The sequence below is a fragment of the Falco rusticolus genome, chromosome 3 (genome assembly GCF_015220075.1).
Source record: "Falco rusticolus isolate bFalRus1 chromosome 3, bFalRus1.pri, whole genome shotgun sequence".
Taxonomy (NCBI): domain Eukaryota; kingdom Metazoa; phylum Chordata; class Aves; order Falconiformes; family Falconidae; genus Falco; species Falco rusticolus.
The window spans coordinates 119,437,710-119,463,031 of NC_051189.1; the positions used below are offsets into that span (position 1 = coordinate 119,437,710).

The following is a 25,322-nucleotide window of genomic DNA, read 5'->3' on the forward strand; positions in this document are numbered from 1 at the left end:
GGCCGGCTCTACCTGCCGTGGCCTGGGGTTTTCCTTTTGCCTCGTGGTGCGATACTTCTTCCTTACGCAGTTCTGCAGTCCGATTTTTGTCGTGCAAACGGGTGATCTGCAGGTACGTCCTCACTGCTCCACAGCTGAGGTTAAGGCCGCAGGGTTTATAAGCCATTAGTTACTGCGACGTCTTTCCGCAGCTTTCAGCTCTTCCATGCAACCTCAGCAGCAGCTGCGGCACCTCGGTAACTGTTGTTGGGTCAGGTGACAGATTTGTTTGAAAAACTGTCACTTGCTCATCACAGCTGTAATCAATAGCTGTAATAATTGCCGAGTAATCGGTGACTTCAGGTTTTATAGCTTCTCAGAACCTTGCCTGGTAAATATTCTTTTTTTATATGTTTTTATTAACATATAAATACATTGAATGAGTTTTGAATCGAACAGGTCAGAGTACAGTTTACTTAAATGGGTTTCCATGTTTTGTATTAATGCGTTGGAGTACGTCTACAGCAGATTTAATATACGATTTCCTAACTTTTGTGTACCAATGGGTAGTTATATATGAGTAAACATAAAACTGGATAAAATATACTGAATATTTTAATTGAATGTAAAGCCTGCACGTACTGTGTTCCCGTGTGCAAGTCATGTTGCTCGTAAAGATTCAAGGCTTAAAGCAGATATATCATTGTGGGCATGAGTAACTCAGTGCCTGTATTCTTAGTTATCAGAAGTAGGATTATTATTTTTTTTTCCTGCCTTGCAACTGTGTGTTCTTTTTTTTTTCCTGAAAAATGGGTGTTTGTTAAAACTTACACTGGGTCTGCTAAACCCTGTGATCAAAATAGGAGCTGTCAGGATGAAGATGTACAGGAAGCTTTTGAGGCCTTAACTGGAATCACGTCAGGATTTAACGACTAGTATTTTATGTATGATCTCATGCCAGTTAGTGTCTACAGACAGCATCGTCTCTTGCAGCAGCTCCTGGGTGTTTTTGTCACCTAAACCATGACCAGTGGCACACACTGGTTAGTTGTAAGTTGAGGAAGGTCTTTTTCAGCTTTTTCTTGCTTTATCTTATCCTTAATTTATTCTCTTTCTTTCATCCTAATTTGTCTGGAAGATTTTCCTTTAACTGGTTAAAGGGCAGCAAAACAAGCATCTCTTCTCTCTGGTGGCCCCTCTCTAGCAGGGATTCAAGGATAGTCCATGTGGGCACTGTGACTGGAGGCACTCCAGTACCTGAGGGAGTAACTTCAGATCCTTTCTTCCTTCTTGCAGCTGTCTCCAGAGCTTCAGTGAAGGTGGTGCTGCAATGGTTCAGATCTCCTCCTAATGCGCTACCCAAACCTGATGTTTAGGAGAGTGCTGTGGGCAGAAGACACAGCATGTTGTAGCAGGCTCTTCAGTGTATGGTGTCATTTTGATCCACGATACGCCAGTCACTGCTGCCTTGTCTTTTCTAGGTTGTCACCGATCAGTTCTGTAACTGGCCAATATAATTAGAAAAGAAGCTTTGTATTTAGAAAAATAATTTAGTATTGTGATGAAGCTGGGAACATTTTCCATCTCTTAAATAAACTTCTGGGGTTAAAGGTATGGCTAGTCTAATTTCAGAGGTGATTGACCACTTCTTCAGTTCTGCAGAAGGTGGGTCTCTGGTTTGGGAAGATCTACAGAGCTGTTCTCACATCCCAGGAGCTGCTTTCTGAGTCCTGAAATTTGCATTGTTTGTGTTTGAATACTGACAGCGCTGTTTCTCTGAGAGTCACCAACTGGAACATAACATAAAGTGGTAGCTTTAAACCTTGGGTGATAGTTCATATTTCTGTAAATACTGCATTATCATGGAATTCCATTTTGAAGATTTTATAGATCAGTCTCATACTGATGTCTTTTCTGTGGCCATTTTTTTGCCCTGTTCTCTTTTAGAGAGCTTAAGAAATTATTCCTTAAATAGGATTGATTTAAGATGATAAAGATAGAAAAATTGCATATTTACGACCAGGATAATTTGAAAAAGTAGGTGATAAATTATTATTCAGAGCAGAAAATAAAGTAGCAGTTGTTTTCAAACCTATATGGAAGTATTCTGAAGTAGGTTCCATCACTGGTTTCCTATCAAAATATCGCCAGGCTGCTTTTTTTGGTAAAGACATAGTTGTTCTCACATACCAATTGGGGAAAATATTGTCACAGAAAACAACCCCGTTGGTTCAAGGCTTTGAAGTTTAATGTAGAAGTCTGATCCCATTTGTAGTACACCTGATGTTTTGTTCAGTACCTTTATAATAGCTCTTGAAATTTCAGAGGCCATTGGCTTTGTTATTCTGTGTGCTTAAAATCCCTGTTTCCTGTCCATCCAGAACTTCTGGTATAGGAAGGGGAGCTGGCCTTTCTAGGAGATAAAGGGACTCAAAGATACAGGGTCTTCTTTTTTTTTTTTATTTTGTTAGCTTGTTTGGCATTCTGGAGAACTGTAAAGACACATGAGGTTTAATTTTTCTTCTACTGTGTAATACTTTTTTTTTAATCCAGTAGTTAGCTCTCATGCTAAGCCTGCTTCTACATTTACCTTTCTGGGTATAAGGATGAATTAATTCTTCTGGCTTAAAGAAAAAGAAATTAGAAAATACTCACCCTTGCCTGACCTGGAGAAAGCAAAAAAATCGCCATGAGTCAATCATGCCACTGCTTTCAGCATTTTAAAATAAGATAGCAAAAGTAGATTGACAGTTCTGTGAATTATTAATCTGTATAGTAGCTTTCCAGGACCCAAAGAATGTAACTTTGTGCTGAAGCACCGGGTTTTTGAGTAAGGTTCTCAGATCTCTGAATGACGTGACCTTTTTTGTGGATGCTGTTACAAAAAACATATATAATTGATCTTTACTGAAAGTCTTGGATCTTGCTAGCTACTACCAGAACCCAGTGTCTGTCATGCAGCGTCTTTTTCCAGTGAGGGAAGTAAAAAGTGGACTAGAGCATCTGTCAGAAATTCTCTTGAATTAGCTGGAATAGGCCTAAGTGAAAGATGACAGCCCTTTGGAGAATTTCTTGATGTTGACAGATTTTGGAGCTAAAAGGCAGCAGAAAATATGGTGGACTGCTCTTTCTCAAAGGTTACCTGTTACTTATGGTAAGCAAGAAGATACTAATTCCTTGGGCTCTCGTTTAGCCTGAAGGCGTCAGCCATCCTGCTGGTTCTGCCAAAACTTCCGTCATGTTAGTGGCTTGCCCAGGGTCCCTGGCTTCCCTGGGGATGGGCACACGGTCACAGGTGACAGAGCTACCAAGGCTCCAGGAGCGGCAAAGATTGAGTTGTGCCTGTGTTCCTTGCCTGTCTCAGTTGTTAAATAAAACTGATTGTATCTTAACGGAGTGTAAACAGCCTTTGATTCCAGCTGCAGTCGTTTGCATAACGTGAGTCACTTTGCAACTGGAGTCAGCTAAAACAAGAATGCACGGTATTATCACGTGCCACAGCTCAACTAATGACAAATATCGTAGTACAACAGTGACCTAGTCATTCATCTGTCCACGTTAATTTTGCATTCTAGATTTTCTGCATTCATCAGAAACTTCACAACACATGTCACTGTTTTTGCTAGGATTTGTTTGTTGTCTGATTAGGAATTAATTGTCAGTGACAAGGTCTGAAGAAAATGTATTTCTAGCAATGCAGATATCTTCCTGATCTTGTTTGTTTTGTCCTGGAAACAAGCAACAACTTGCATATAGTTGCATATTGTATAGAGGACCTGGTTTACATGATGCCTGAAGCAATGCAATTCATTCTTCGGTTTGGTTTTGTTTAAGTATTGACCAGAGAAGAGCAGACACATGTAGCAGAAATGTGCAGACAGAAAGGTTTGAGTCTCTTTTTGTGACCACAGTTGTGTAAACCCTTTGTCTGTATCTTTAGCATGTGTGTTGTCTTACTCCTTCAGTGCCTTCACATGATTTTTCTGTGTATGTAGTGAAAGCTGAATGTGCATTTGGTGAGCCTGTGGTGTTGCTGCTTGTGAATGAACCCAGAGGCTCGCTAATTGCGATAGTGAGTAGTAATTCACGTTGAATTACTGAATGCACTGCTTTTCTGCGTTTAGAAGGAGACTTGGAAGAATGCAGGGAGCAAAAGCTATCTTTTTCTATAGTAAAGAAAAAGTTTCAAGTAGCACAGGTCCGAAGACTGAAAGCTTGTGTCACCACAATTTTGTTGTCTATAAGTATTTATTTTTTTTTTCCTGGAAAAGAGAGTTGTTGGTTGGAATTGGAATGAGTCATTGTTTTTAGAAGTTAATATATTTGACTGCTCTTGAACTGGAAGTATTTTCAATGGGCTAAATACAAAAAGTTATGTAATGACTAGGCTGCCTGTTAGATAATTCACATAAATAATAGTGTGAGAGAAAAAAGGAAATGGGAATAGATAGAAGGACAACAGGGAAGAGAAAGGAAATATGAATTATTTTTTTTTACTGTGAAAGTCTTGTTCTGGCTGCAGTATCTTTTGAGGATTATGTAGAAACTTTGTACTATTTTTGTGCATTTGAATGTAGCTTTTTTTACTGATTGACCTAGTCTGGAGCACAGGTAAGCTAGAAGCACTCACAATAACATAACAGCCCCTTCTCTTTCATAAACAGTAAGGCACGAGATAGAATCAGCTCAGAGACTCTTGGGTTGCATGTGATTTGGTCACTGGTACTGGTAGCACATGTTAGTTACGATTCATACTAAAGAGAACCTGAACAAACGTGAAAGAAAAAGGGAACAGGGAGAAATGGGACCTTTAGAGTAGATTTGGAAAAAAAGTCATCAGATATTTCTTTGCCAAAATTGTACCCAGCAGAGGAGATGATGCTTTGAGATGTTAATTCTTATTTGAAACTTGAACTACCTGGCAAGAGCAGAGAGGGAAAAGGGTTTCACCAGTGAGCTGTAGCAAGAAGCAGCAAATCTTTTACCACCAAAGTCTTCATTTGTTTGATACCTGTTGATAGTACTGTAATGCCAATTTTAAGTTTCGGGGCTGTTGAGTTCCAAATGGAATGTGCTTGTGGTTTGGGTGATTTGTGACACAATAGCATTAACTAGTTGTTATCACTGTAATCATATCAGTTATTTTAAGTGTGATTAGGGATGCTAATCTGTGCTGTAACAAGTGTCTCTGAGGTATGGTGGAAGGAGGCTTTCACTGGGATGTGGTAATGCCGGGGACTAGCTGTACAGAAATGGTGGGCTGGGGTGTCTAGGGGAGGTGGGCACTGTGCTTGAAGGATTTTTATAAAGGGTAACAGCATTACAAATACAGGGAGAGATAGGCACTATTGGGTCTGTATGGGTGGAAATCCCAGGCCTTAAATGTACTACTAGGATTATACTGGCAGCCCCTGGATCAGGGTGGCAATAGCGATCAGGAGCTATTAAGTGAGATCAAAGAAGATGCAGATTTGGGGGAGTTACAGAAGAGATTTCAGCTACTTGGACAAAGATCAATTCTGTGCCTCATCAGGAGACAAAGTAGATAGAGCATTCTTCTAACTCAATAAATGATTGCTTCCTACAGTAACTAAGTTTAAACTGACAGGAGAAGCTGCTTTTCAGAGGGTCATAGGACCTACTTTAAGCTAGTAGTGAGGTGGCTTATAGCAACCACAGTACAATTACATATAACTGAGTAGAAGAGGACAGCAGACAAAATAAATCCAGCACATGGATATTCAATTTCAAGAAATTAAAATACCTAAAAATGAATCAAGTAGTTTAAAAAAACCCTAAACCATGAAAAGATCTGCCCGAAAAGTGAACAGCCTACAGTGAGCTTGGAGTTTGTTTAAAAAATACTGTGTCAGAAACCAAGGTATACCATTTGAAAACAAACTGGTGTTGTGTCCACCCCCCTGAAAATCCCTGTGTGGCTCAAAGATAAAGCTAAAAAGCCATCGTAGGCAAAAGATGAGCATTTAGAAAATGGAAAGCATGGTGGGTGAGAACAGGAAAATCTGTAGCATGGCAGGTAAAATGTAAGAAGAAAATTAAAAAGGGTGGAAAGGAGGTTGAAGAGCACCTTCCACAGGAGGCTCAAACCAGTAGTAATACATTCTTGAAATCTGTCCAGAGCAGGAATCCAGGTAGTGCTTGTGTGGGATTGCTCGGTGACCGAAGGTGATGGAATGGGCACCTGGGGATGGTAAGGTGTAAGAGAAGCTCAGTGATCTCCTTGTTGTCACTGTTACTGCTAAAGATGGCCTCTAGAGGACATCCTGGGAACACCATACGGGTGACTGGCTGCCAGCAACCATAACATGACAGAGTTACAAAGGACAAAATCACTGTTAACTGGAAAATACAATCCATTGGTAAATGTCAGCATGGCTTCTGTGAAGAGAAAATCCACCTTGTTAATGTACTGGTGTTCTGCATGTGCGTGGATAGAGGGAAGCAACAGGTATAATCAGATTTTCAGAAAACATTTGACAGAGTTGTATTAACAAAGCTAAATTTCCCCAGGCTTGGAGGAGAGGTTCTGTCATCAGTGGAAAGCTGGTGAAAGATTGATTTGGACTGCAGGTGACCTCATGAGGTGGCCACCTTTAGTCTCCTGCTCACAGAAGGTAGGTTGTTCAGGGTCTTGTCTGCTGGGGTTTTGAAAATGTGCAAGGGTGGCCATTTCACCACCCCTGTGGGTCACTCTTCCAGTGCAGACTACTCACATGGTGAATAATTTTTTTTCTTCCCTCAAACTGGAATTTTCCTTGTTGTGATTTATGACTGTTAGCTCTTTCTCTAGGCACTTGAGATGTGCCTGGCTTTGTCTTTTCTGTATCTTTTTAGCCCAGCTTGAGGTAAGCCTTCATTGCTGCCAGGACTCACAGCTGACTTGGGTTGAACTTCTTGTCTGCCAGGATCTCTAGTTTCTTTCCTGCAGAACTGTGACTTCTCAGTTTGTTCCCAGCCTGTCCTGTTGCATGCAGTTGTTCCAGCCCTGGGATGGTGCACAGCACTTGCCCCTGTTGAACTGCTGTGAGGCTCCTGCCAGCCCATTTTTCCAGCATGTCATAGTCCATCTGAATTGCAGCTCTGCTTGTCAGGCTTCACCAGTTTGGTCTTATCCACAGGTATTCTGAAGGTGTGTTCTGTGCTGTTGTACTTGTCGTGATGAAGATGTTCATATTGTGTCCGCTATCAGCTCTTGTCGGTGGCTTTTTGTTACCAGGTACTAGTTAGATTGTAGACTGTAATCACAGTCCTTTGAACTTGGCAGTCCAGACAGTTTTTCATCCACTGTGTAGTCTGTCCATAGTTTAATACTGGCCCAGTGTGGCTGCAGGACTCTGCGTTACTAAAACTAGATACAGAACATTTACAGCTCTCTTGTTCATGTGTGTGCAGATGGATTTGCTCCACAGTCCCCAGAGACACTGCAGGGAGACAGGCAAGTCTGACTGGCCTCCATCTCCCTTATTGCCTGTCTTGAGGGTGACATTTTGTAGTCACCAGTCACCACATGGATTGATGTGACCTTTCAAAAATGGTAGAGAGCAGCTCCTTCTCCATCCTGTTTGGTCGTAGGGAGCTGCGTCTGTCCAGTTTTCTTAAGGCGGTGTCTAACTTCATCTTTCGGTGCCGTTGTTAGTGCCTGGGAGCAGCAGGGACATGCTGGTCCCAAAGAGAAGGGACGCTGAGCGTGGTAGCAAGGCAGGCAGCAGCAGTGGCCTCACCGGCGAGGGTACAGTCCCTCAGAACCCACGGGGTGATCAGGACAAGGTGGGCAATGGCATGTGGCTGGGTTGAGGGAAGAGCCTGGGCTGGCAGACGGATCCACGGTGAGGTGGCTTTGTGGTCAGGCTGGGAAGTCAACTTTGTAGCTCAGGTAGGGGCCAAAAGCGAGAGCCACAGCTCCCAAGGCAGGGGGGGTCGGTCTCCTCCCAGCCGACAAGTGACAGGACAAGGGGAAACGGGCTCAGGCTGCGCCGGGGGGCTCAGATCGGGTGTTGGGAAACATTTCTTCACCGAGGGGGCGGCCAGGCACTGGCACAGGCTGCCCAGGGAGCTGGGGGGGGGGGGTGTCACCATCCCTGGGGGTGCTGAAAAGCCACGTAGATGCGGTGCTTGGGGACATGGGCCGGTGGTGGGCTCGGCAGTGCTGGGGCAGCGGTTGGCCTCTATCTCAAAGGCCTTTTCCAACCTAAATGATTCTGTGATTCTACCCTTAATGTTGGTGCTTAGACTGGGTTTGTCCAGCATTTTCACCAGTGATCTGGAGAAATGAATGACCAGTGAAATCTCCGGGTTTACTGATGTTACTGTAGTTTTGGGTCATAAGAAGCTACGCCAAAGGTAGAAGGAGGGTATTGGCAAACTGAGTGATCAGAAAGGTGGCAGAAGAGCTTCAGTGTAGATGAATTTATGAGAACTTAAGGTAATTAACATAAATATGATTTAGATTGCTTTCCCTAAATTAAAGGCAATTAATATAGGGAAAAGCAGTCTAAACCGTATCTACATAAGAAAGATTCCTGAACTCGGAAACAGGCAGTTAAGACTCCAGGAGGAGAACCTGAGGGCAGTGGTGGGCCATTGAGATGGTTAGTCGGTGTAAAGGGCAGCCAAACAAGAAGCCCACGGTGTTGGCCGTCATAAGGGAGGGTGATGCGGACAGCAGTAAGAAACATTTTACCTCTCTGTAGTAGAGCTGTGGTTGCAGCCACATCTCGTTTACTATGTGCAGTTCTGGTTGCTACGTCTTAAGAGGGAGCAGAGAGGGGCAGAACAGTGATCATAGGGGCTGGAGCAGGTGCCCGATGAAGAGAAGCTGAAGGCTGGGACTGATTTGGAGGGAGAATGTGGTCGAGGCGCACAAAGTGCTGCAGGCAGGGGATGTGCTGACAGCGGAGCTGCTCGCCCAGCCCTGCCGCACGCGGGCTGAAGGCGCTCGGAAGCTCAGGGGAGACGGTGGGAGACAGCCGAGAATCCTTCATGCGGCAGGGCGGGAGCTGCCGACCGCGCCGGGGCGGGACACGGTTGCGGGGAGAGGCCGGTGCGCGGGTGGATGCGGGAGGACGAGGCAGGGATGTCCTCTCTGCGGGTGCCCAGGCTCACGCACTCCCCGCCGGTGTCGGCTCCTGCTGGAGATGGGGCTGTCGGACGTTGGTCCGACCCCGCGGGCTGCTTCTGTGCTCCCCCTGCCTCTGCCAGCAGGACTGGTGCTGTGTGAAGCGAATGGTGCAATAAATCTGCTTAACTAAAAGCAGCGACTCTTCCTGAGCTGCTGAGCATTGAACACTGTCATTTAAACTGTCCTTTTCCCCAGCCAAAAATCTCAAATATCCAGTACTTTATTCTTCCTTTAATATTTTTGAGCAGGTTACTCTAGCAACTGGCGTTGCTAAGACACAAATAGCTGCAGATGTTCTCAGAACTGATTGCACCGCGATAAATACCATGGCTGCCGCTAATGCTAAATAACAAAAGTAGTAAGTAAATTTACTGTAGTCACAACCTTTTTAGTAAAATCATGCTGAAAGTTGAGTACTGAAAAATTTTCTGTAATAGAACTATAGATTAATTTCCTGGTTGCCTCTAGTGGTATCTGTATTGCTATCTGATATGTGTTAGTAAAATCTTGTACTGAAAACAAAACTTAGAGCTGCATAATGTAACTGCTTCCTTTTTTGTGGTTAATATGATGCAGATTTGCTGTCTTGACTGACAGGGGATTAAAAATGTCAGTCTTCTGTTCAGAAAATCTCCTAATCTGTTTGAATGTGTCTGAAGTGGTTTCTAGAAATCTAAGGCCTGTGCTCTGCTGTTTGAATGTTTGTTTTAAAAAGCTTTTAAGGCAGATGGTGTTTTTTTCCTCCAGAGCTGCAGCTGTAGAGATTTGTCACCCATTTATCAGTTATCTAAACCACAAAAATGTATGTGAGCTGTAGGATACCAGGTACCTTATCATCTGTGGTCGTCGAAAAAATCCCTTCTCAGTGCAAGTTGAATCCTCATGAACAGAGGAGTTAATTGACTTTTTTACTTTTCTTACGTTTGCATAAATTACCATACTTTGTTTAATAACTACAAGGTTAATAGCAGGTTTGTGTTCTTGTGCCGTGTGAGCTATGCACATTAGATCTATCTAGAAGAAATGCCGACTTGTTTCTGGGCTCAGTGGGAGCTGTTTTTCTCAAGGATGAAGTTATTTCCAAATTTGCCTTTTGTAAAAACAGTTCTTTTCCCCATTAAAAATTTCCCTGCTGTGTTTCAAAATCAAATTTTTAAAAATTGCATAAGAACTGGGAAGTCAAGCTGCTTGTGTGTCATTGTTCGAGCAAAGTGAACTGAAGACAGTCTTAACGTTGATAGCCCTTGAAGGATTTAATAATATCATGAAAATTCCTATTAATGAAATAGGCATTGCTTAGAGTAAAACTGCATTTGTGTGACCACATTTAATTTCAGTAATTTTCTCACTTTATAAATACTGCAAAAAAAAATTTCCATTTTAAAATTATGAAATGTTAATCAAACCGTGGTTCTTTTAATCCTACAGGACTGCATTTACAGGCTTGTCATGGCCTCTTGTATCTTCAAAAACGGGACGTACAGTCTGCCGTCCTTGTAACTTCTGGTGTTTTATTCCAAGTCTTCCCTGCCTAATGAAGAAGGGAGGAGAGAGTGCAGAGAGAGAGCAGTAAGCAATCCAGCATATCTCCCGGCAAAGGTTTATTCTCTGCTGTTCTTAACAGTATTTTGCAAATACCCATGTGTTGCATGTGTGTATCTGGGTGTGTGCGTGGAGAGTGTGAAAAAGCGAGGAACAGCAGAGTATAAATCTTTGCCATGAGATCTGCTGGGTTTGTTAAAGATATGAAATCAGCAGGCTGGTGTGTAGCACAGCTTTCATTCTTTAACTTTATTCTGTTTTCTGTTTTTTAAATCTCTGCTCTCTGCTGCTGGAAAAGGAAACTAGTAGAGAACTGTGCTTAAAAAAGGGGTGGATTTAACAAAACAAAGCTTGAGATACGGTGCCTTGAAGATGGATTTTAGAGGGAATTTTTAAGAATTGTTTTGGAGAGAAAGACTCTTGTTTCAGGAGTTGGTTGTTGATAGTGTTAGAAAGTTTGGGGGTACCACCATTTAAAGCTAGAAACCCAAGTTCCTTTTCCCTCTTACCCCATTTGTATTTTCAAACACTGGAGTAATGCACGTGTCTCATCTGCTTGGCAGTCATGGAATGGCTGTCAGATACTGAACGTGCAGCCTTAAGATGATATTTATAAATTAACTTGGGAACACCACGGGAAGGAGATTGTGCATTGTGTTACTTGCACGTCTACTTGTGAAAGCAAATAAATTATTTGTATTAAGCATTTCATTCCTTGATGGGGGAGGAAAGCCAGGTGGGCCCTTCCTCTTCGGCTCACCCCTGCCGTTCTTGCCTGTCACCAGAGTTGCATCAGCCTACTAAATACTGCAATTCCCTTTTCTTTAAAATATCTTTAAACTTTTTTGAGTTTGTAGGCAGGCACACCAGATAGAACATTTTACACACCCAGGCATCTATTTACTCATTTTGTTTGCATCATTATGGTGGTGGTACAGCTTCATGAAGAATTTCCATTACCTTGTTTTTGCCTGAAGGAAGGAAAAATGAAGCGTAGTACACTAAATTGTTCAATTCCTGACAGCTCCTTAGGGGGCTGTTTTGTTAGACAGACCGAACTAGGAGCCAGGCTGATGCTGTCATTTCCTGTGATCTTTAATCAAAGCTGTTTAAAAACAAAATGGGAAATTCTTCAAAACTTCAGAGAATGCCTCTTACAAGAGATCACGTAGGAGTGGCAGTGGGCTGAGTTTGCTTGCTCGGTGTAGTCAGAACGCTAGTTTGGCTATGTAGGGTACCGAATTGGAAATATTTCAGCAGCTTGGCTGATGAAATTCTATCACAGTTGGATAGAGAAATGCTGAGATATGGGGAAGGATAAAATTGTAAAGAAACTTTCCCATGGAACAAGGAGGTTATATCCATACACCTGCTCACACCCTGATGTGGAGGGGCACGAGTCACTGCCAGTGTGGGAGATGGCTGATACTGTGTTTTGCCTGAAGGTTAAAATTTAAGTCATAAGCCTTTGGAGAGGAAAAAAAAAAAAGCATTTTGTAGCTGTGCAGTGCATAGTAATATCAGTATGTGTCTCTTTTCGTATTTCTTTCTTTGTGTGTTTTTAATTATTTTTTAAAGGGGGAGGGGATCCACCGCATCCCACTGTGCCAAATTCCGCTCTTCTCCGAAAGAAGCGGTTTGTCATGTGGCAAGTGGCACAGAGTAAAAAGCATATTGCAAAGAAAAAACATGCTCCGGTCAGGTGGTGGCTTAGATTGCTTTAGCCGCGCTCTCCAATCCCAGGTGCATGTCGTGTAGCAGCATGGCACAGATTACGATGAAATGCTCCACAGGAAAATACGGAAAGCATAGACTATTCTGCTGCTGCTTAATTCATATATTCATTGTATATATTCGTGGTAAGGTGCTGGCCCTTGAGTAAAAAAGGAGTTGAAATAACTGCATAATCATGTTATTATGCATACAAAATGTTATGGCTGCTGCCATAAAAGACAATAAAAAAAATGTTTCTGTGAATACATTAGCAACAAAAGGAGGGCTAAGAAGAACCTCCAGCCTTTATTGGATGTAGGGGAAAACATAGTGACAAAGCATGAAGAAAAGGCTGAGGTACTTAATGCTTTCTTTGCTTCACTCTTTAATAGTAAGATCAGTTGTTCTCCGGGTCCCCGTCCCCCTGAGCTGGAAAACGGGGATGGGAAGCAGAATGCAGCCGCCACGGTCCAGGAGGAATCAGCCAGCAACCTGCTGCAGCACCAAGACACACGGAGCGGTGTCTGGGGCCAGGGGACCCAGCCCAGGGTACTGTCCCGGGGTACCGCGGGAGCTGGCGGAGCAGCTCGCCGAGCCGCTCTCCATCACTGATGAGCGTCTGGGCTGACCGGGGGGCTCCCAGCAGGCTGGGGCTGAGCCAGTGTGACACCCACCTGCGCAAGGGCTGGGAGGAGGGTCCGGGGAATGGCAGGCTGTCAGCCTGCCCTGGGTGCTGGGGAAGCTCGTGGAGCAGAAGGTCCCGAGTGCCTTCATGCGGCACGTGCAGGACGGCCGGGCGTCAGCCCTGCCAGCGCGGGTTTGTGAAAGGCAGGTCCTGCCTGAGGAACCCGATCTCCTGCTGCAGCCCGGTGACCCACTTCGGGCTGAGGGACAGGCGGTGGGTGTTTGCCTGGGCCGTGGCGAGGCCCTTGCGCCATCTCCCGCAGCGTTCTGGGGGGGCTGGCTGGCGGCCGCTGAACACGAGCCAGCAGGGTGCCCAGGGAGGCCGGCAGCATCGCGGCTTGTGTCCGCTTCAGCAGGGTGCCCAGGTGCCCAGGGAGGCCGGCAGCATCGCGGCTTGTGTCCGCTTCAGCAGGGTGCCCAGGTGCCCAGGGAGGCCGGCAGCATCGCGGCTTGTGTCCGCTTCAGCAGGGTGCCCAGGTGCCCAGGGAGGCCGGCAGCATCGCGGCTTGTGTCCGCTTCAGCAGGGTGCCCAGGTGCCCAGGGAGGCCGGCAGCATCGCGGCTTGTGTCCGCTTCAGCAGGGTGCCCAGGTGCCCAGGGAGGCCGGCAGCATCGCGGCTTGTGTCCGGAAGAGCCGGACCAGGGCAGCGTCCGTCCCCCCGTGCTCGGCGCTGCGGGGCCGCCCCGCGCCCCTGGGCTCAGCGTTGGGCCCCTCACGGGCAGAGGGACGCAGAGGGGCTGGAGCGTGTCCAGAGCCGGGCAGGGGGCTGGGGTGGCTGGGGGGGGTCGGCCTGGAGAGGAGGGGGCTCGGGGGCCCTGGTCGCTCCCTACAGCTCCCGGACAGGAGGGTGTAGGCAGGGGGGGTCGGTCTCCTCCCAGCCGACAAGCGACAGGACAAGGGGAAACGGGCTCAGGCTGCGCCGGGGGGCTCAGATCGGGTGTTGGGAAACATTTCTTCACCGAGGGGGCGGCCAGGCACTGGCACAGGCTGCTCAGGGAGCTGGGGGGGGGGGTGTCACCATCCCCGGGGGTGCTGAAAAGCCACGTAGATGCGGTGCCTGGGGACATGGGTCAGTGGTGGGCTCGGCAGTGCTGGGGCAATGGCTGGACTTGATCTCAAAGGCCTTTTCCAACCTAAAGGGTTCTGTGATTCTGTTATTTTATTTTAACTTTCTGTTTAAGAGATACAATTTCATTACCCTAAATAAAGCTTTTTTCTTAGGGAATAGTGGCTTTATTAAAGTAATATAAAACCCTATTCAAACAGCTTTTTTTCTAATCAGTGTAATTACTGCTTGTTGGTCTTATAACAGTATCTTTGATTTTAATTATTTGCAGCTTGAGAGAAGAACTGTACCTCAGCCGAAATTTTATATTCAAAGCCAAGGCAGATGGGCTTGAAAGAACAGAATGAAAGTAAATAGCAGTCTATCCTGATGCTAGTAGCAGGTACCTTTCAGAAAGTATACCCACAGTATCTAGTTAGAAAGAGTCTGACTGAAGTAGAATTTGCATTTTAGGATTTTTAAAACGGGCTTTCTTGCAAGAAACTGTACATAACTTGCCAGGGCTTTTAGTAGGGAGTTAATTGGCATTGCGATCTTGTGCAGAACAGAAGGCAGGCAACTCATCGGTGTGATTCTGCAGCCCGTTCCTCTGCACTGATGCCTTCCATTTCGAAGTTTAGATAACATGCCTTCATACATCGAGCAGGCAAAGTAAAACAACGTGCAAATACCCGTCCTTGGTAATTCCACACTGTTGGTAGATTTGTGTGCAAATTGGAATTAAACCAAGATGGCTCTTCAAAATGAGTCGATTAAATTGAAAATGTTGTTTCATTCACATATTACAAAACAATTTTTATCAGGGTAAATAATGAAAACCACCCCATAAAGGGGAAAAGGTATGGTGTTTTGCTGTTTTCAGAAGTGTGCACCTGACTCATTTTTGCTGAATGTTTTTTTCATTGCTGCAGCTCGTTTGATGGCTTGTTGCACTCTCAGTCACGTTTTGTGCTGGTTTTCTCATTCATGGGCCTGGTGGCCCACAGAAGTATTCCCACCATCAGAATCTACTTCTCAGACATCCCTCCCACACAGAGAAATATAAATGGCTATATAGATGGGGAAAGTGACCAAACTCCTCCAGCTGCTTGCAAAGCTGTTAATCAGCAATTTCTTGCCTTTGGAGGCTGGTGTCAGTCCCCTTCAGGAAGCAGTGGCGTTTCTGGGACTGGGACCGGCAGCAGGACCGACCGACGGCAGTGGCTCTTCTCCTGCCTGAGGGTTGCATTGGCACCCCCTGCCAAGGGTGTGACTGCACCAGTTTGAACTCTGTGGAACTGAAGATCTGTTTTGATATCTCTTCTGTTGTGATTGCTTAAGGTTTTAAAATGCTCTGCAATAGAAGCTGTGTGATAAGCTTATCTGAGGCACAGTCGCCCTGAGTCTTCCACAAGTTAAAAATCTAATTTTGAGATCTGAGAAGCCATTAAAAAGAATCAGTGTTGTTTATCTCCAGTTTTTACACATCAGCTTTGTTTGTGGTGAGCTGCTGGCTAAGTAAGCCGCTGTGAGTAGCTGAGCTGCACAGGCGCCAGGCGCGGGGTCTGGTTTTTGGAGAGCTGAGCGGTGGGCAGCCTGCAGCACCCAGGGGTGCTGGGGCTGGCGGAGGGCGTACGCCTGCCCGAAGGCTGCAGCCAGCTGATGGCCAGCGCGGGGGTGATGGATTAGCCATATCGGAGGGTGCTGTGAGGGAAACACGTGCAGCCGGCGCAGGTGCTGCCCGGGCTGGCGCTGAAGCTGTCAGCAGCTTTGCTCAGCCTCTCCCGGAGGGAGGGAGGGAGGGAGGCAGGCAGCAGCTGCCCTGCCCGGCACCATGCCCGGAGGTAACGAAGGTGGGGGCTCTGGCCTCCGGCCGCGCTCCCCATGCCCGGCCACAAGAAGTCATGTGGCGGCTCTACCGGAGAACTGGTGGTGGGTGGGTGATACCGGTTGAAAGGCTGTGGAGCCATCTGTACATCACTGTGACTTACGTCCTCTGTTTTGCCCAAGTGAAGCATGAGTAAGATGGTAAAATTGTGGTTTCGTTTCCTGTGGCTGTCAGTGAAAAGGGGCATCCTGCTGCCCCACTTGCGTGCTCTGCCTGTTTCCCCATCCTGCTGGCTGGGGCTGTGTGAGACCAGAGCTGATGCCACTTAAAGCAGTGGAGCAGAAAGGTTGTGCTTGGGTGCCTCTGGTTTGGTGTTTGGGTTTTTTTCTTTCTTTCTTTTTCCTTAGAAGGAGGTCAGATCCCAGATCCAGACTGCTGTTCAGCCACACAAGTGCTTTGGTGGCCACAAAGGAAGGGGTGTCAGGCCAGCAAGAATGTGTTGCTGGAGATAAGGAGGAGCAGGAGCTCTTCCTTCAGCAGCAGCTTAAACTGTGGTGTAGGAGGCATTTGCTGCAGAGACCCCATCACTCCTAGCTACTCAGGCATACCGGTTAGGTACATCGCTTTCACCCCAAAATGCAGGCTGCTTCTTGTTCTGCCCACTTCTGCATAACACCAGCTACAAGCACTAGGTCTTTGTGAGATGTCTTCTGCCCAAGCTGCTATTTCTGGAGGTACAGAGTATTCTCCAGAGGAAAGCATGAAGTCACCAGAGGTCAAGCTTTCACTTGCCATCTGCTCAGCTGCTTTGGTTCAATCATTTGTTTCCAGATGCTACAAGATGCCCTGCTCATTTGGGAAGAGAGTTTTGTTCCCAAGTGTAATGACAGGACCCTGGGAATCTCTTTTGTCTTTCTAATTGTTTAGATCCTTCTTAAAAACAACATTAAAGATCAGCTTACAGCTTTTAAACGAAGCATGGGATGGGAAATTACTGCTGTATGGATCGAAGTGTGATGTGAAGTCTTTTTCCATACTGAAGAGTTTAGTTTGGAATTTTTCAAAGAAATTGCACAATGAAATAGTGTCAAGTAGCAAACATGAAGGACAAGGGACAAGACAGGACCCATTGGTATCAGTTTCAAATATTCTTGCTGGTGGCCATTGTATTCTGTGCTCCTATTCATAGTTTTTGAATGCCACAGTTTCTCTTAAGTCTTGATTTTTCTCTGTTATTCCTACAAAAAAGTAAAAAGGAAATAAGCTTTTATATTTGAAGTAAAGGTGGTGGAGGAAAAACTGGAATGGTGACAGTAGTACTTGATATTGTATACTTTCTTGTGTGGTTTGAATAGGGTCATTTCAAAGGAACCTGAGTTATTGAAGAGACTTACTGTAAATTCAGTTGATACACTGTTAAGGCAATGAAGGTAAGTAGCTTTGATTAGGGGAGGCAGCCTTGGAAAATGCTCAGACCCTCAATGAAATTTTACCCTGGAGTATATGATACACCCTGGCATGTAAGACCTTTATCTGTCCTCAAATAAGGGAGAAGAAATCCTTCGTGTTTTCATGGTTAATATGAAATTATTCCAGGCTACAGAGCATGCCTGTACCTGGCACGTGGTGCTCCACTGCAGGCTGGCTGCACATGCGAGGAGTCTAAGTAGGTCTGGCAGGGGCCAGGAGCGGGGAATAGCAATTGTTTTCAGGATGCAGGAAAGTTGTTTCTGTTAACTTGTTTAGTCCATTTGCATGGGGACAATTTCATAATGTGAGGGTGCCTGAATGCTCCAGACAGGATGGGGAAAACAGAAGGACACAGAGAAAGGAGAGGCGAGTGAATGACCACCTGCATTTCCACTGAGATTTACAGAAAAACTGTCACGGCTGTGGAGGCAGGAATAGGTTCTACCTCAGCACACAAATTCACTGTATTTAATTGCTTCCAAACCACTAAGTGTTTTTCAGTATTTCTTCTAATTTCTGTAATCTGCTTAGGTTCTGCTTTGTGTGCAATAATGCACACGTGTGTATGGAAGAGGCAGCTCTGCTGGGATGGAGAGGAGGCATCTACTTGATTTTGGTGCAGTTGAGATAGAGCTTGTCTGAAGAGGTTAGGGTTTGTTTTAATAAACTGGCTCTGAAATGAGAGGGTGAAAGAAGAGCAATCAAATTGTGTAGGTCACACTGTTTGTGAATGTTGGTCGGGCAGAGGGGGAAGCCGTGGAGGACATGTGCCTTTATCTTTTGTGCACTAAACTGCAAAAATTAATCAGGTTGTGAAAGTAATTGAAAAATTTCCTTTTCATGGTTTTAAAATCGTGGGGGATAGCAGCTCTTGGTGTAATATACAAGATCTGTCTGCTAAATGCTGCTGGGTTACTTAGCTTCCAAAATAAAAGTTATTTTAAAAATTTCATCAAACGTCTCTCTTTGAAAGGTACAATTGAAATAATAAACTTGCTTTGTGGATTTGGCAATAAACAGTACTGCATGTGAATACATTTAGGTGTACAGTCTTGTCCTGATTTTTTTTTTTTGTTTGTTATATAAATGTTCTAAATGAAAACAGGTTAGATTGAATCACGCTGTTTACTGACCTAGTAGACCAGACCTGATCATTTAAAGTGTCTTTAAAATCATGGTGCACGTGTCTGATTGATACATTAGCTTCTGTAGTCAGTATGGTACAAGTAAATGATGTAGAAATGTGCCACGTGTGTAAAAAATCTGTATCTTGAAGATTAAAGCTAAATCCCTTGTTTATGAAATCTCTCCATATATGAATTTCATCTTTTACTTGGGAGATGGCAACATGAGTTTAGAAAGCTTGTGGGTGGAATATATGACAATTAATGTTCTCTGATAGCCTAAATGATAAGCCCCCCAAAAAGTACATAAAGCTATGAACACCTTTTTTTGACAGGCTTTGAGGACTGCCGAGGAACACACGATTTGAATCATTTAAGCACCCATGGAAGAGGCACAAGACTTACCTGAACAACCTGTAAGTACATTTAAAAAGACTAAAACTGAACATAGAAAACAAATTGGTGATCTCACAAATTCAGTATACAGTTATTTTAATTAATAATGGAAAATAAGGCTTATACTTAGTATATTTATCTAGAGGTGAAAAATCATTTTGGTGTTAGTAAAATATGTTGTAAATTTAATTTATTATAATCATAGAGGCAATAGTAATAAAAGGAATAGTTATGTATGCTTAAACTCTATAATGTTTCTATGTAAAATAACTACTTGTTATGCACAGAAAACCAGACTATTTCAAGCCTGTTCTAGAGAAATTAAAATTTGCTATTTTACTAACCGATCAGCATGCTGGTTATTACAATGTGTATAGTCTTTAATTCTTCTTGTGCTTGAGATCTTGAAAACGTCCTGTGATCCATCATCTCTACCAGTGCAAAGCATTTTTAAAAATTCTTAATTTAACAATGTGTTCAAGTAGGGAATCATGTCTTAAGTTAAAAATTGCTGTCCAGACATCTTACATATTTGCAATTCTGTCTGTATTATCAGTAACAAGTAATACCCCATCACAGAAGTTTTGGGTAGAGCGATTATGAGTACAGTATGATAGGAAGTTACATTTGTATATCTGAAACATAATAGCATAGGAATTAAGCAAAAAAATTTGTATTGATGTTACATTCTCAAATTAAACCTGATGCAAACTCAACAAGAAATTGCCAAGTTACCTTGTGAAAGAAGCTTAATTTAATTTTGAAGACCTTTTCAAAAGCACACAAAAATAGAGTAGTATGGGAGGGCAGTATGGTGTTCTCGTTGAAAAGATTCTGATGGGTTTTAATGTGAGACTTTTATGTTCCTTAGTTACCTAGTTAGAAAATACCCGGTAATGTCAATTATGCAGTTTTGTGATTTGGGAACAAAGTTGAATGAAATGGAAATGTAAATTCACAATTGTTCAAAATATTGCTTGGCACAACATGCAGATTATGTGCCTGAGTCAATACGCACAAAATACGAAACTAATCAGCAAAAACATATAAACTCCAGATATTTGTAGGACTTAAAAATGGATTAAATGCATGCGTTAACAAAGGAAATACCTGTGATTACATCCCTAAGTAATGGAAACTTCCTTATAAAATTTTATTCTTTGGGGCATGAGAGACAGGGTACAGCTAATTTTTAGTACATGAAAGCATCCTCTGTAAGCAGATTCTGCTGTAATTTTCAACTGAAGATTTTCTCGGTAATTTCTTTTAAGTATCTTACGCCAGTCAGTCATTCTAAGACAGAATGTGAGACTATTGATCCCAGCTAGTAAATGAGGCGGTGTTCTGAGTATAGTAGCACATTGTTGCAGGAAATGAAAAGAACGTTTTTGGGGTTTTGTGGTGAGACCATTCCTGAAATAAGTGAATTTTCCTAATTAAAAAAAAAAAAGAAAAGAAAACTGAAGTCAGCTTTTCAAAATCCTGTCAGCCTAGTAGCCCAGTGCTGATAGTATACAAACTTGGTTTCTTTCCCAAATCATTTTGCTTTTCTTAGTCATGGGAACAAGTTTAGTATGTTGCCTCAAAAAAGTAATGTTTATAATGTTTATGGCAAACTATTGATAACTGAATCCAGAAAGGACCCTGTGGAGAAGTCATCAGGCTTTGAGTTCAATGTATTTAACCTAAAAAAAAAAAGAAGTTGTGTCATTTTCTTGCGTTGATGTGGACTGATGTAATAATTGGTGAATTGGTGCAAATGTACACAGTGTGTCTTCTCTAAATGAATGTTAGACTTCTCACTTCCCCACTTCACATGCTGCCTGGCATGTTTAACAGGCATGTCTTCTGTCCCTGTTCTTGGAATGTTTCTTCCCTTCTCAAGTCTGAATTGGAATGGAAAAGTTTCTGTGCCCACCGCAGTGCTAGAAAACAGAAACAGACATGGGAAATAAGAGAGCAAAGGGAAGTTTTGGGGAAAATGATCGAAAGTGACCTCCTGCCCTTCCCATGACCAAGAAGTTACTCATTCATAATAAGCTGTGAATCAGGATTAGCTTTTAGAAGTCATCCTGTAATCTCTCACTTGTTGAATGCATTGTGGATGCATGTAGTTGATTTTTATGATATTTTATTTAATCCTTCATACTGGAAAATGAAGGGATGGTGAACTTGTGTTTGCTCATTGCAGATATCCACTGGGTTGCTGTGTTTGGAATGACAGCAGCAATGGCAAGCCAGAGTCAGTAGCAGGGTGTTGAAAAGGGCTTCAGAAATGCCCAACGCTGCCAAAAGTGTAGAGAAAAAACGATGGTCATGTGTTTGGGCTGAAGATTTTTCTTAATTGAAATTGGCAAAGGATTTGCAATAAAATTCTGCTTTCCTGACTTGAGTGCGGTCCTCCGTTCACAACAGCTGCTGCAGTCTTAAATGGCTTTGGCAGCATTTGTTCCAGCAAGTCGTCGCCTCGCTTGTTGGCTGGCTGTGAGTGTGGGAGTGTCCCTGGTCCTGCTCGGGCTTGGAAATTACTCTGTGAACATCAGTCTAAGAGTTGGATTCCATCGTAGAGCAGCTGTTATCTTGACGTCAGGAAGAATACTGTTTCTGCTGTGATTCTGAACTCAACTCCAGTCCTGGTAGATCTGGGGCAGAAACAGAGTTTCCCAGCGCAAAGAATAATCTGGATTTTCAGTTACAGAAATTTGTGATTTGTGAGCTGGGATCGATTAATGTGTCACTTGACTTTTTTATTGTTGTTTTTAATTTTTTTTTTTAATTTAAATCAACATAAGCCCAAAACTAATAGTGAAATAAAAAGATGGAGGTAGGAGCAAAGATGTAGCTTATGTGACATGTTCACTGTAGTGCAATAGAACAGCTTAGTGAGATCAAGTCTGAAGTTGCTGAAGCTGAAACTTGAATCACTGAGGTAGACAGCATCTTTTTCCTGGTTTTAATTTCTTTTCCTTTTTCTCTTTTTTTTTTTATTTTTAAGGAGTGAATTCACTTCTCCTGTGATCCTGTCACTTGAGAGGGGACAAAAAAACCCTCAGCATCTCTCCAGAGGTGCTCAGAGGGGAGTGTGTGTTGAAAGGAGGCGTTTGAAGAGGTTTCAGCAGCCTTTTCGAAGGGTCATGCAGGAGAGGGTGACCAGGCGCCCCGTGTACGGTTTGGGGTTGGCGTGCGATCGTGCAGGCCTCCGCTGGGAGCATGGCGCCTTGTGGCAGCACTTTCTCCTTGTGCCCTGGATGTCATCCTGAAGTTACTGTTACTAGGTGCTGTTCGTCCAATAAATAGGTTTGGTGACATGTGGCAGGAGAGAAAATGCTTTCCAAGCCCACGGAAGACGATGTTTAACACTGTTCCCTCCCACTTAAGTTTGTATCATAAATTGCCATAAAAGTTTCAAGATTTTGTAAATGTTACTGCGTAGCATTAAGATGTTAGGGAGAATTTCTTTTAAAAACCTGCAGAGATGGGCGCTAGCCAAGGCTAGCCAGTTGAGGCACATGATAGATTGAAATTCATAATTGCTGTTTTGCTTGACTTATGCTGCATGCTCGCACTGGGTATCCCATGTTCCAGAGCCATTTAAAGAGAGTATGAAAACCTGTCCAGATTTTTACTGATTTTTGTTTTTTAAATGAACTGTTGACTTAAAGGAAAACTCATTTAAAAGATTGTTCTCTGTACAACACCAAAGGCACGTTTCTGGCAGAGGGGGAAGATACCCCATCGGAGGAAGGCCGGGCATGATGGCTGGCGGTGTGGGTACTCATCAAGATAGAAGTGCCAGTTGGGACCAACGTTGGCAGAGCAGCAAAGCGGTGTTTTGAGTTCAAGCCCTGACTATCGAGAGATGTTTCAGGAACGGCTTTTGCATTCTGGTTGTGATGAAAATGTCAGTAAAGCTGATGTGTTCTTGCAAAACCTCAGTGCTTTTTGGTTTGGATTTTTGTTGTTGTTGTTGTTTTGGGTAAGTGAGCTGATTTCTCTGTCCACCTATATTAAAAAAAACACCCAACCACTACTGAATTTAAGAAGCCAGATTTTATTGAGTACCTGACTGGAAACAGCAGCATTCCTCCTATGAAATCTAAAATTCAAGCTCCCAACTCTTAAGTTGATTTTTATTTTTATCCTCAACGTAATTTTGGTCTGAAGCAGTTTGCTGCTACTTCTTTTGATGCAATTCATTTTTTCCTATCTCCTTTCATTAAGAACCCTGTGGGCAGTTTGACATCCTGAGCCAAACTGGTGCAGTGTTGGTGGCTTGAGGTCCTTGCTCAGGAGGGGTGGCAGGGTCTCAGGCAGGGGCTGGAGCACCTGCTGCAGGGCAGGATGCCAGCAGGGGTTGAGGGCAGTATGGATGGGCAGCAGCCATGCTCTGATAACTTGGTGCCCAAGAGAGCTGAGGGAACACTAGTCTGCTTTCCCTTGGTGTTGTAGTTAACATGGTCTTCAGGTGGGGAAGACTTTTGGCCCTGAACCTCTTGTCAGTGGGGAGCAGAAGCAGCACGTATTCCTGGCCAGGCAGGAGAAGGTCCTGAAGAGGTCTGTGGAGCTGTGGGAGTGGAGAACTACATCAGTAGTTGATGTCAATGCCCATGTTACGAGCTCTTTGCTCAGGTTGAAGTGATGAATGCCAGAAGATTTGAGGCTGTATGATATCTAAGCCGCCGGGCTGCCATAGTCTTTTGTCATTGCCTTTGCCTTTTGTGTGTGTGTGATGAGCGCTGATGAAGTTTGTGGTGTTCTGCTGTGAAATGCCAGGGGGAATTGCTGCTGAGAAGACGAGATGGAAGCAGACTGAGCTATAAATAAAATATTGGTAACCTCATTGTGGAAAGATTGTCTTTTTGGCTTTCTCCTTTCCATTCTTACTGTTTGCTTACTCCTTTCCTCTCGCTGCTGCCTTGAGCCTTTATCCGTTATTGTACCTCTGCCTCCCATCTCCCTCTACCGAACAGGAATTTACTTGCATTTTATTAATTTATTTTTTAAAAAGTTTTGAGCACATTTTGACCTCTCATGCCCAAACTGTATCTTCCTGGCGTTTTATTTATACTTGCCTGAGAGAGACAGACTTGAATAATGTGGTGAGGCATTTGTGCTAGCAGCTTTCCATACAGCAGTCTGACTACTGTACCCAAGTCGGGGGCTGTAATCCCTGCAGCCTGATACCCAGCATCTCCCTTCCCAGACCCCATGCACAGAAGATGTGCTGCTGGGTACTGAAGCGGCAAGTTTGGCATCTAAACATGCTCCAGAAGCATGGAAGGCTGTAAAACTTTCTGCTAGAGGGAGAAGATGGGGGAAAGAAAAGTCTGTATATTGCAGGAGTGTCTCGGGCTACAGAAACTAACCCTGTCGTACTCCTGGGGATTTCAAAGTAGTATTTGTAGCCTGCATGCGCAAGACTGAATTTGTGTTGAAGCCAGTGCTTTCTGTTTTATAATACCCTGTATATGAACTGGATCCAGCTGGCCACCTACAAAAACCAGAATAAATGCTGTATTGGTTTTACTCAGAAATTAAAATCAGAACTCCTCATTTATTACAGAAAAAATACGCAAATTCCTATCTCTGTATGATATTTAAATACAGGGAGGGAAAAACAAGGAACCCAAGTTCATGACAGTCGTGCTGAATTTATGCAGAATAAGATTTACATAAAATTTATGTCTGTTTTATTCGATTTCCATAAAAATGTCCTTATCAGACGATTAGCTGTATATCCCATCGTCTGTTACTTACTTAAATATCATGGCAATTTTGCTAACAGGTTCAGCATTAGCACTTGTTTTCTAATTAGGAAAAAGCTTCTTTTGAGATGAAGAACCGGTGGTTACACTGGCTAGCTCTGGAGTTCAGCGCAAGGCTTTCTGTGTTTAGACACAAATGCAAACTATCATAACCAGTGGTGATCTGCTAACAAAGGTCTGTGTGCACAGATTCCGTCAAGGACAGCTCTTGTCAGTGATGCATCTGAACGTTTTTGTCTTTGCAGGTAAAAAAAGCCAAGATGCAGGAATCCAGAGAACAAAGCTTGAGGTACGTAATTTCAATTTTTATTTTAGTGTGGAACATTTACTAATATTTTTTATCATGATAAGCTTCTATTTTAGAAGCTTGCGTATTGTTTTGTTTTTCACAGAGAAAGGGCAAATAGAAGTCATTTTTGTATTTGATATAATTTTGAGATTAAGTTCCCAATAAAAAAAATTAACTGGCCCTTTGGTGTTAAGCTTTTATAAAAGTGACCACAAAGAGTCTTAATTGTATCACCAAGCGTCCTGTTTTTCACAGAATCTGATGAGATTGTCATGTACTGCATATACCATGCATTTATTCTGGTGAGACTCAGAATATTTTAGTAATATATGTGCTATGATTCTCAGC

At 43.6% G+C, this 25,322-nt stretch overlaps 1 protein-coding gene across 9 annotated transcripts in view; it reads left to right on the top strand.

The window, feature by feature from the left end:
- EYA3 (EYA transcriptional coactivator and phosphatase 3) overlaps positions 1 to 25,322 on the top strand; it is a 59,355-nt gene that overhangs the window by 1,093 nt on the left and 32,940 nt on the right. For 4 of the 9 annotated variants that reach the window (XM_037378717.1, XM_037378721.1, XM_037378723.1 and 1 more), the window contains exons 1-2: positions 22,624 to 22,821; positions 24,931 to 24,974. In XM_037378717.1, coding sequence (XP_037234614.1) covers positions 22,780 to 22,821; positions 24,931 to 24,974 — 86 coding nt within the window. In that variant the 5' untranslated portion in view covers positions 22,624 to 22,779. Of the gene's footprint in view, positions 1 to 16,645; positions 16,665 to 18,859; positions 18,944 to 22,623; positions 22,822 to 24,930; positions 24,975 to 25,322 lie in introns of those variants that run through there. The other 5 variants (XM_037378718.1, XM_037378722.1, XM_037378727.1 and 2 more) reach the window with 3 other exon arrangements.